At 48.0% G+C, this 12000-nt stretch overlaps 1 protein-coding gene across 9 annotated transcripts in view; it reads right to left on the bottom strand.

Annotated features, from left to right (window-relative positions):
- Positions 1-8312: 8312 nt before the first annotated feature.
- Positions 8313-12000, bottom strand: part of FBXO25 (F-box protein 25) — a 54272-nt gene continuing 50584 nt past the window's right edge. For 8 of the 9 annotated variants that reach the window (XM_042982811.1, XM_042982809.1, XM_042982810.1 and 5 more), the window contains one exon: positions 8313-11660. In XM_042982811.1, the coding sequence (XP_042838745.1) occupies positions 11571-11660 (90 nt within the window). In that variant the 3' untranslated portion in view covers positions 8313-11570. The remainder of the gene's footprint in view (positions 11661-12000) is intronic. The other variant, XM_042982814.1, reaches the window with a different exon arrangement.

The following is a 12000-nucleotide window of genomic DNA, read 5'->3' as shown; positions in this document are numbered from 1 at the left end:
TGGGGTGACCGCAGGGCCGGCTTGGATACTGACTTCCATCGAGGGTCCTTTTAGTAACTGCCGTCAGGTGCCTGTGCAATCGGAGCCCCTCGGTGGGTGTCGGGAGCGCCTGGGCATCCCGGTGTCCCTCTACAGGGCACTTGGCAGGCCCTCCTAAACCCTCAGAGCTCCCCTATCTCGTCACCTCGTGCTGGCAGCTCCATTGTGCTTTGGTCGCACCAGGCTGGCCCTGGGAGCACAGGCTCTGGTTCCAGCACTGTGGTGGGGTCAGCAGCAGCAAGGCCTTCCTCCGGCACGTTGTGTCCAGATCAGGGTCTGCACCGTGTGCGGGTGGAACAAAGTCACAGTGCGCACAAGTGGCTGTGACCAGCCAGCTGCCCGGGCCCAGGGGTTGAAGCAGTGAGGTTGTGTGCGCTTGTATCTAGAGGTGAAAATATAGGCTCGTCAGGTGCGTCATCTGCCAGTAAGACTTTCAGCTCAAACCCTTTCTCTTCCGAGTATTCTTTGACTTTCTCAATGAAGCATTGGTGGCACCTTTCCGTAAGTAAGATGGCGGTCACCCACACAGCCCGGTTACGTCCTTGGTTTTGAAGGCCTGCCCTACACCATCCGCCCCGCTGTGAACGCAGTTCCGTGCACATCTCCTTCCGGGGGAGCCGGGCTCCACCACAGCTGAGGACCTGCTGGGACGGAATCCGTTCTCCTCAACGGGCACCTTTGGCTCTGCTGCAAGCCTCCCCCACCTCCGGGTCTGCATCCTGGCCTCTCACCCACGGTCTCTGATTGAACCAGCACCACGTTCCTCCTCCACGGATCGAAGGACGTTCATGCGGCGACCTCGGGGACTTCCACCCTGGGCTCTTCCCTTTTCACGTAAAAAGGAAGCACTTTCTGTGACAGGCCATCTGACAGCCCGGCCAGCTACCAAGTCACTTTTCAACATTTAGAGAGCGATTCATTTAAGCATTTAGATGTAAACTACAGACATCATGACATTTCAATCCTAAATGCTGTCAGTATACACATCTAAAAATGATATTCCCCTGAACCACCACTGTATCACAGGCACAACAAAATTATTCAAGTAGAGTTTTCCATGTGGCTGAAAAATGTCTTTTTAGCTTCTTTTTCCTCAAAACCAGGATATGGTGTATGAATCGTATCTGGCTTGGTAAAAACTCATAAATGTTAGACATGGTAAGTTAGGGTTAAGTTTCCCCAAGCAGTGGAGGCAGGTCTTCCATGCTGGAGGCTGTGTCCCTTTCCACCATCCTGGGTGGGCGCCATCATCAGGACGTACCCATGCAGGGGTCGGACACTCAGAGTCGTTCTCTGCTGTCGGCCAGGCTGCCTCCCACCTGTAGTCTGGTGGTGGGTCTCCAGAGGTTCCGATCATGTCGCCAGGCCCTTATAACCTCCGTCTGTTGGCCCGGATTCTCAGGTCCACCTCGGTAGCAGCCGTGCTGCGCAAGAAGGATGTTCATTTGGATGGATAAACGTATGCAATTAGAAATGGTCTTAACATGGTTTTCCAGAATTGCAGAGGAGATATTTTCATTTGGTGATAAAGGCTGTGTATAATTTCAGCTTTCCAAACAACTCATTATTACTGATCTCTTTGGGATTACTTCTATTGACTGTGATTTCCTTACTAAGTCAAGATCAGTGTTAGAGTTTTAGGAAAATATTTATAGGATTTTAAAAAGTGCAAAGTTTATTTTCAAGAAAGCTGAACAAGTCTGGAAGTGGAAGGGGAATACCATTCACTCCAATGGAGTTTGGAGAAGTGGGTTCCCCCCACCCCCCAATCACTAGAATTTCAGAATTCTCCTCCCTGGAGACTTCAGAACTGGTCAGTAGGGTAAATGGAGAGACACCAAGAATTTCTGTTCTGAAAGAAATCTCCAAGCTCAACACATGAAAGCACATGAAGCCAACTTTCCCAGGAACCAGAGGAGAAACCATCCCTGTGGAGACACTCAACTCTGGATGCTCCAGGAGGGCACCACGTCCTCCTGTCTCCCTCACTTTATGTTTGGGAGCTTATGTGTCTTCAAAAGTAACATAAAAATATTGGGAAAATGTATCCAAATATGAATAATTACCTCAAGTAGAATTATGGGTAGCATTTAAAATTTTCTGTGGATTGGCTTTTTAAGAAAGCTTTTTACAGTGGACATATACTTTTTGAAATACCTGTTACCTGTTTTTTTTATTGCAAAAGTAAAATGGAAAATATCAAACATACTTTTCTCTTCTATAAGTAATGGGTTGGCAAACTACTGCCTACTAGCTAAATTTGGCCCACCACCTGTTTTTGCATGGCCCACAGGAATTATTTTTACATTTTTAAATGGTGAAAACACTTAAAAGAATCCTATATCACAACACATGGAAAGTCTATGAAATGCATGTTTCTGTGTCCACAAAGTCTGGCACGTGGCACAGTCACTCGTGGGGAGGCTGCCTGCATCGCGGTGTCGCAGCCAAGCCCTTGGGGGTAAGGCAGCATGTAGCCCACAAAGCCCAGAATGTCTACACAAGTCTGCTAAGCCTGGGTATAAAGTCCTGTGTGTACCCACCCATTCGGCCACTGATGACCCCATTTTGTTTTATCAAGGTGCCTCTGACTGACCAAAGACATTAAAGTCAATCACAGACATCCTATAATTTTATCATCTTCATGTTGTTTAAATAAAGAAAACAGTTGAGAATTCATCAAGAAGATCGATAATCACACCTGCAGCAAACAGTGATAGAACTGAAGGAGGAAATTGGAAACTCCAGGGTACAGTGCAAAAAACATCAATCCCTCCACTTTCAGTAAGGGATAAAATCCACTGAGTGGTAAATCAATTTACCATACACGTTAACAGAGAGAAGGGAAAAACATGATCATTTCAACCAATGGAGAAAAGCCACTTGGTTAAAAAAAAAAAAAAAATACTCTAAGATAGAATTCTGCCTGATCTTACAAAGGGACATAAAAGCCCACAACTAACATCCTCCTTATTGACAAAAGACCAAGAGCTTTTCCTCTAAGATCCAGAGTGAGACAAGGACCCTCTCTCACCACTCCCTTCTCCACATAGCACTGAAAGTCTTTGCCACAGCACTTAGACAAGAAATAAAAGGCATCCTAATTGGAGGAAGACGCAAAATTATGTTTATAGATAACATGATCTTATTTGTAGAAAACCCTAAAGATTCTTCCAAGACAAAAAAAAAAAATGAAGAAAACCAAAAACCACCAAAAAGTGTAATAAACAAGCTCAGGAAAGTTGAAGGATAAAAAATCAGTATCAAAACAACAGATGCATCTATTTATACACACTAACAATGAGAAATCACAAAAGGCAATTAAGAATATTTCATTTATAAAAGGAACAAAGAATAAAATACTTAAGAATAAACGCAATGGCAGAGGCTAAGTATTGTACACCGAAAACTACAAAACGTGGCTTAAAGAAATTAGAGGAGACACAGATACATAGACCCCCCTGTGCTTGTGGGTGTAAGACTTCATATTAAGATGGTAGCACCACCAGATTGATCTATAGATTAAATGCAATCTCATCAAAATCCCATGGCATTTTTTTGCAGAAACAAAAAAGATGGTAAAATTTACATGGAATCTCAAGGGATCCCAAGTAGCCAAAACAATCCTGAAAAAGAACAAAGTTGGAGGACACACACATCCTGATTTCAAAACGCACTATGAAAGGGCACCTGGGTGGCTCGGTTGAGTGTCCAACTCTTGATTTCAGCTCAGGTTATGATTCCAGGATCTTGGGTTGTGGGATTGGGCCTCATGTCAGGCTCTGGGCTGAGCACGGAGCCTGCTTGGGATTCTTCCCTCCCTCTTGGGAGGGAGAGAGTGGGAGAGAGAGGGGCTCCCTCTGCCCCTCCCCTACTTGTATGCACTCTCTCTCTGTAAAATGCTACAGTAATGAAAATAGTTTGGTCCTGGCATAAGAACACATTTAGACCAATAGAGACCAATGAGTAGAACAGAGAGCCTGGGAAGAAACCCTCACACCATGATTTTAGACAAGGGTGCCAACACCATACAGGGACAGAAAGGGCAGTGTTTTCAACAAATGGTGCTCGGAAAACCGGATGTCCACACATGAAAGAATGAAGTCAGGCTCTTACCTTCCACCATACCTTTCACCAAATGCCTAAACACAAAAGCTAAATAAAACTAAAAGCCCTGGACAAAAGCAGGGAGAGAGTTTCATGACCTTGGATTTGTCAGTGATCTCTACAGAGATGAAAAGGTCAGCCAACAACAGGAGAAAGAGAGAAATGGGCTCCATTAAATTGTCAAGTGTAAGCATCAAAGACATAACCATGAGAAGACAACCCGCACAGTGGGGCAGGATCTTCAAGTCACAGACCTGTAAGGAGTATCTAGAATATAGGTAGAACTCCTGCAACTAGACAACAAAAATACAACTTCACTAAAACGTGGGCAGAGGACTTGAATAGCCCTCTCTCCAAACACGACACACACATGCCAGCGGACACATGGAAAGGTGCTCAACATCACTCTTCATCAGGGACATGCGAATCCAAACCACCAAGACACCTCATGCCCGTTAGGGTGGTTACTGTACAGGAACGAACACCAACCTCAGAAGGTGACAAGTGTGGGAAGAATATGGAGAAGCCGGACCGCTTTGGCATTGTTGGCAGGGTATGAAATGGTACAGTGTCTGGGGAACACAGTACAGCACTTCCTCAAAACAGGATTAACACAATTAGCAACTGATCCAGCAGTTCTGTTTCTGGGTATTTATCCAAAGGAGTCAAAATAGAATCTTAAACTTTTTTTTAATATTACATATTTTTGAGAGAGACAGAGGATGAGTGGGGGAGGGGCAGAGAAAGAGGAAGACACAAAATCTGAAGCAGGAACCAGGCTCTGAGCTGTCGGCACAGAGCCTGACGTGGGGCTTGAACCCACAAACCATGAGATCATGACCTGAACAGAAGTTGGACGCTCAACTGAGCCACCCAGGGCGCCCTGTTTTTTTTTTTTTTTAATTTACATCCAAATTAGATAGCATATAGTGCAACAATGATTTCAGGAGTAGATTCCTTAGTGCCCCTTACCCATTTAGTCCAGCCCCGCTCCCACAATCCCTCCAGTAACCCTCAGTTTGTTTTCCATATTTAGGAGTCTCTTCTGTTTTGTCCCCCTCCCTGTTTTTATATTATTTTTGTTTCCCTTCCCGTATGTTCATCTGTTTTGTCTCTTAAAGTCCTCATATGAGTGAAGTCATATGATTTTTGTCTTTCTCTAATTTCACTTAGCATAATACCCTCCAGTTCCATCCACGTAGTTGCAAATGGCAAGATTTCATTCTTTTTAATTGCCAAGTAATACTCCATTGTATATATATATACCACACATCTCTTTATCCATTCATCCATCAATGGATGCTTGGGCTCTTTCCATACTTTGGCTGTTGTTGATAGTGCTGCTATAAACGTTGGGGTGAATGTGTCCCTTCGAAACAGCACATCTGTATCCCTTGGATAAATACCTAGTAGTGCAATTGCTGGGTCGTAGGGTAGTTCTATTTTTAGTTTTTTGAGGAACCTCCATACTGTTTTCCAGAGTGGCTGCACCAGCTTGCATTCCCACCAACAATGCAAAAGAGATCCTCTCTCTCCGCATCCTCGCCCATATCTGTTGTGCCTGAGTTGTTAATGTTAGTCATTCTGACAGGTGTCAGATGGTATCTCCTTGTGGTTTTGATTTGTATTTCCCTGATGACGAGTCATGTTGAGCATTTTTTCATGTGTCGGTTGGCCATCTGGATGTCTTCTTTGGAGAAGTGTCTATTCATGTATTTTGCCCATTTCTTCCTTGGATTATTTGTTCTCTGGATGCTGAGTTTGATAAGTTCTTTGTAGACTTTGGATACTAACCCTTTATCTGATATGTCATTTGCAAATATCTTTTCCCATTCTGTCGGTTGCCTTTTAGTTTTGCTGATTGTTTCTTTCGCTGTGCAGAAGCTTTTTATTTTGATGAGGTCCCAGTAGTTCATTTTGGCTTTTGTTTCCCTTGCCTCTGGAGACGTGTTGAGTAAGGAGTTGCTGTGGCCAAGATCAAAGAGGTTTTTGCCTGCTGTCTCCTCGAGGATTTTGATGGCTCCCTGTCTGACATTGAGGTCTTTCATCCATTTTGAGTTTATTTTTGTGTATGGTGTAAGGAAGTGGTCCAGGTTCATTCTTCTGCATGTCGCTGTCCAGTGTTCCCAGCACCACTTGCTGAAGATACCGTCTTTATTCCATTGGATATTCTTTCCTGCTTTGTCAAAGGTTAGTTGGCCATACGCTTGTGGGTCCATTTCTGGGTTCTCTATTCTGTTCCATTGATCTGAGTGTCTGTTCTTGTGCCAGTCCCATACTGTCTTGATGATGACGGCTTTGTAGTATAGCTTGAAGTCTGGGATTGTGATGCCTCCTGCTTTGGTTTTCTTTTTCAAGATTGCTTTGGCTATTTGGGGACTTTTCTGGTTCCATACAAATTTCAGGATTATTTGTTCTAGCTCTGTGAAAAATGCTGGTGTTACTTTGATGGGATTGCACTGAATATGTAGATTGCTTTGGGTAGTATCGACCCTTTAACGGTATTTGTTCTTCCTATCCAGGAGCATGGAATCTTTTTCCATTTTTTTGTGCCTTCAATTTCTTTCATAAGCTTTCTATAGTTTTCAGCGTATGGATTTTTCACCTCTTTGGTTGGATTTATTCCTAGGTATTTTATGGTTTTTTGTGCAACTGTACATGGGATTCCTTGATTTCTCTGTCACTCCATTGTTGGCGTATAGGAATGCAACTGATTTCTGTGCATTGATTTTATATCCTGCAACTTTGCTGAATTCATGAATCAATTCTAGCAGTTTTTTGGTGGAATCTTTTGGGTTTTCCATATACAGTATCATGTCATCTGCAAAGAGTGAAAGTTTGACCTCCTCATGGCCAATTTGGATGCCCAGGTGCCCCATTCTTGAGGACATATTTACACACCCATGTTCACAGCAGTCAAAAAGTGTAAGCCACCAAGTGTCTGTCCACAGATGAACAAAACGACAGGATATTATTTAGCTTTAAAGAGTCAGGAAACTCTCACACCTACTACAACACAGATGGACCTTGAGGACATTATTTTAAGTGAAAAAGGCAGTCACAAAGGGACAGATGCTGTGTGAATCCAGGTATTGTATGTATCCAGGGTAGGTCATCCACAGAGACAGTAGATGGCAGTGCCAGGGGCTTGGGACCAGAAGTCAGCGTTTAATGGGGACAGAGTTTCAGTCTGGGAAGGTGGAAAGTTCTGGAAGGGGACAGTGGTGGTGGCTGTTCAATGTGAATGTACTTAATGCCCGTGGACACTTACCAGTGGTTAAGATTATGAGTTTTGTGTGTACTTTACCATAATTAAAGTTTTAAAAATGACACTGGAATTTTTTGCATAAAGAGTAGAAAGGCGGTTGTATTTACCCGCGCAAATTCCTCAAAATGGCTACCAAATAAAAGTGATTTTTTTCTTATTCCAAAAAAACAAAACACAGCATGACGTGGCAGGTCGTATCCCAAACAGAAGAGCAGTGTTGGTGGGCGGAGTCCAGGTGCCTGGAGAGCTGCCTCCTGGCTCCTCTCTGGCCGAGGGCCACAAGCCAGTTCTTGGCTGCAGCACTTGCTGCAGGCCTGACCCTGGGTGAGAGGACAGGACGGCGAGGGACACACGGCGGGGTCACCCACCTCTTCCAACGCGGGTGGTCTGTGGGACAACACCTGCTGCCACGCCACCCTCGGGGCTCCAGAGACATCCACTCAGGTCAGTCACGGGGACACTGGTGTCTACATGCCAGGAACCTGTGCAGGACAACAGACGGGCAAGGCTGCACTGAGAACCGGGTGGAAACGGACACTGTCAGCCCGGAGGGTGCTGGCAGGCGGGCGCCCAGGGCGGGTAGGTCCTGACGGCCTTCCTCGTGTCTGTGCACACCCTCTGGTGGGTCACTGCGCAGTGTCTGATGGCACGCAAGGTGGGGAGGAGGGAGGAGGAGGGGTGGAGCATGATTTGCACACACAGTTCATGAAGGAAGTGATGTGATGTTTCATAAACCATGAGCGCTTTTGGGTTTTTTTTTTTGTTTTTTTACAAATTTTTAAAATTTATTCATTTTTTGAGAGAGTGCATGAGTGAGGAGGGGCAGAAAGAGGAAGACACAGAATCCGAAGGGCTCCAGGCTCCGAGCTGTCAGCACAGAACCGACGTGGGGCTTGAACTCACGAACTGTAAGATGATGACCTGAGCCGAAGTCAGATGCTCAACCGACCGAGCCACCCAGGCGCCCCGACCTTCTGCCTCTTCAAACTGGTTTTCAGAGGGCAGCACCCATCACTGGCAGTGACTGTGGAGAAAGCATTCTGGCCGTTGCTGAAGCGCAGGCTCCTCGGGAGAGGAGCTCCAAGCAGACACGCAGAACCGGGCAGCCTTATCCTCGGACAGGGAGCAGGTTTTCCGACAGGGAAGCTTCTCAGGAGCCACGACTCACATGGGGTTCTACCCAATGTTTAAAGGAGAATTAACATGAGTCCTCCACACACCCTTCCACCAAAGGGTAGCTGGACCACTTCCAGGGCAAGGTCATTCTCGGAAGCCGTCTTCACCCTGGTGCCCAAACCAGGCAGCACGACAACGTGCAGACTGAGGCCTCTTACAAAAAACCCTGCACCTGACGCCGGAAGACCCAAACCCACAACCATGTACGCAGGGCCTCAGCTCACAGTGCAAGGGTGGTGCAACCTGCAGAGATCAAGGGATGTGGGCGCCTGGCGGGCTCAGCTGGTGCCCCACGCTGAGGGTAGGGATTAAAGATAAAATCTTAAATTAGCCAATGTGATACCCAAATAGGATGAAGGATGAAACCACATGATCTCAACAGATGCAGAAAAAACACTTGACAGAGTCCAATACTCATAATTTAAAAACTCCCCAAAAAGTAGAACTGGAAGCCTCACCCGCAACCTGATAGAGGCGTCTGCAGAAAGCACACAGCTGACCTCGCAGCCACCCTCACGAGAGAGACGACAGATATCTACACCCTGCTGTTAACCTGGCAGTTCCAGTCCGTATTCCCCGCTGCCGAGGATGGGGACGCGTGTCGCTGCTCGTAAGGAATCTACACAACTGCTCTGGGCCGAGTCAGGGGTTCAGCAAGGTCAGAGGACACAAGCGAACACATGTTTTACACAGGTGTCTGCACAGCAGGACAATGGCAGCATTCACACACGGCACACGTCAGACGCAGTCAGATCCTCGAATACGGTCTCACAGCAGACCTACTTCTCAGGCCCAAGGCCTCAACAGTCAACAGTGCCACCTGCTGAACTGTGACAGGGACCACCTCGGTCCTCTGTGTCCACACCGGGTGAGAAACATCTTTCTGTGCCTTGAGACGGGCAAAGTGGGGCTGCGTCTGGATGGGCTTCCTGGGCTGGCAGTGCCCACAGGGCTCACCTCATGCACACCCCGTCTCGGGACCAAAGGCACATGAGACTGACTGCAGGGTCTCCAGCTGTCCATGCCCTCATGTCTCACCGTCCCATGCTCTGGAAGGCTCTCCACAGACCGGAATTCCCAAGTACCTGCATTCCAGGGTGTGGATTTATGACCACTCTGCGTCTCGCCCCATCCTGGAGGATGGATCTGTGCCTCCACGTGGCTGTTGCTGCCTTAGTCCGCGGCCTCAACTCCGTGTCTTCCTGGACACGGCTGAGATTGCCACTAGCTCGGGCCGGGCTCGTGCACGCACCTGGGCCTCGCGCATCCCAGGTCTGGGTCTGACTGCGTCCCCTGTGCAGAGACAGGCTGTGCTCCTGTCCCTGCGACACCATCACCATTGTTTGGGGAAAAGAGCCCAAACTTCAATATCCTCTTTAGAAGAAATTAATACAAAAGGCAACAGGCAAAAGGTACACGTTAGGTAACTGACCAAAAGCAGAAGCGAATGGCCGACAAAGAAAAGGAAATGTCGCCACGCCTCGTCCTTCCCTTAGGAAAAGCGCCGAGGGAACAGGACATGGGGGTGGCCGTCCTTAGGGACTCAACACCGTTGTCTCCGGTTGTGACAACTTCTGTTCACAGGACAGTCTGAAAACATCCTTCGACATGTTTGTCTTGAGGAGGTACCAGCTGCACAGCCCGCGGGCCCTGACAACAAAGACCAGTCTGGATGGTGCTGAGCAACCAACGAAAACCATGCTTTCAAAATGCTGTTGAGAAAACGGTTGCTCATAAAGTGAAAACGGTAAACGGAGGCTTACGCTCCATGAGAAGCTCTCACACAAGACACAGACATCCTGGGCTCCACGGCCATTCCGCGGGAAGCGACTGTGCACCGCGTACAAGCTGTGCCCCCAGCATCAGGGCAATACAGGACAGGACACCGAAGGTGCAGAATCTTTACTTACAAGCACGCAAAACTGCAAACCATTCCAATACACTTGGCAGGAACAAACACTAAAGGACAAAGTAGAAATGATTCCGCGGGGGGGTGGGCGGGTGGTCCCTGACACTACTGAAAGATCGGAATCCACGATGTGTTTCTCTCCAACAGCGGGTGGGGGTGGCAACATCCTTTCTGGCAAGAGACAGCAGGCCCCTCCAGGGGCAGGATTATGGGGGATTTTTATATTCTTTTTTAACACCTTTATTTTCAAAATTATCTAAAATAGACGTGCATTATTTTAAAAATAAGGCAATCTTTTTTAAAAGTTTAAATAAATGATATCAAAATCACTCACACTTTTCCAGAAAGATGCAAAACAGAAGCTCCATCGGTAGACAGACAAGATTTATTACTCTGTCTGTAAAAGGAGCTCCAGTACAGGGCAATCGAGGCCGAGGGCTGTCCCTCCTCCTCCTTGCCATGGCGCATGCTCCGTGGCCGGCTGCTGCCCCGTGGTTCACCAGGAGCACCCCACCACCGCCTCTGCCGGCCACGAAGCTGTGCAGAGTTCACAGCCCGACCACCGAACACAGAGACACCACACGTCTCCCGAGGTTCAATGCGCAGAGGGTTCACTTGGACACAGCCAGTGCAGTTAACACACACGAAGAAAAATAAATACTCTGCACCCGGTATCTACAAGGCTCACTTACTCTGTCCCCTGCCTCTCATGACTACGAAATCAGGAAACTATCATTGGACAGTTAGGAAGAACAGCATTAGCTGTTAGTGTCAGCTCAGCACACAGTGTGGTGCTAAAAATCCAGAATCTGACTGAACCGTACTTATAAATCTGCAAAGTTGCCAATTTTAGTAGACTTGGATGAAAAGGACTTTCTAGAGGAGAGAGTAGAAATGCTTTTGCTTGGGTGCCCTGACCCCCTTTGAAACTGAAACCAGCCCCACAGCCCTGGCCACACGGGGGAGCGTTCTCCACGTCGTCCTCGTCCTCATGTCCCTATCCTCACCGCTGGCTGCTGCCTGGTGTGGGTGCCACCCGGTGTTGATGCCCCTCCCGCAGCGACGGCACCTTCAGAACCGGAACAGGTCGATGAAGTGCTGTGGAGACACAGGCATGAAGCAGCTGTCGGGGTCGGCGGCCGTGCAGGGGTGCCCCGAGTCCTGCGGGGGAGGGAGAGGCGTCAGCACCCAGCAGCTGCCCCGTCACAACACGTGGGAAGTACACGGGCCACGGCAGTTTGTCAGAAGAGATAGGGGCCGGGGGTTTCTGCCTCCCTGGCCTGGCGCCACACGCTGTGTTCCCCCACAGCCGCTCTGCTCCCACCCTGCCCCGTGGGGTCAGGCCCACGCCCATCAGCTCGCAGGCAGCGTGCAGCTGGGGACCAGGGTCACACCTAACAGGACAGAGGACTAAGGACACAGGCTTTCTGTGGACTGAGAGCCCAGGCCGATGGGAGCCCTCGGCCATGCCAGGGCAGCACCTGCGCAGGAGGTCTAAGGA

This window comes from Panthera tigris, chromosome B1, assembly GCF_018350195.1.
Source record: "Panthera tigris isolate Pti1 chromosome B1, P.tigris_Pti1_mat1.1, whole genome shotgun sequence".
NCBI classification, from domain to species: Eukaryota; Metazoa; Chordata; class Mammalia; order Carnivora; family Felidae; genus Panthera; species Panthera tigris.
The sequence above is the reverse complement of the archived record's forward strand: the minus strand, read 5'-3'. Positions and strand labels throughout refer to the sequence as shown.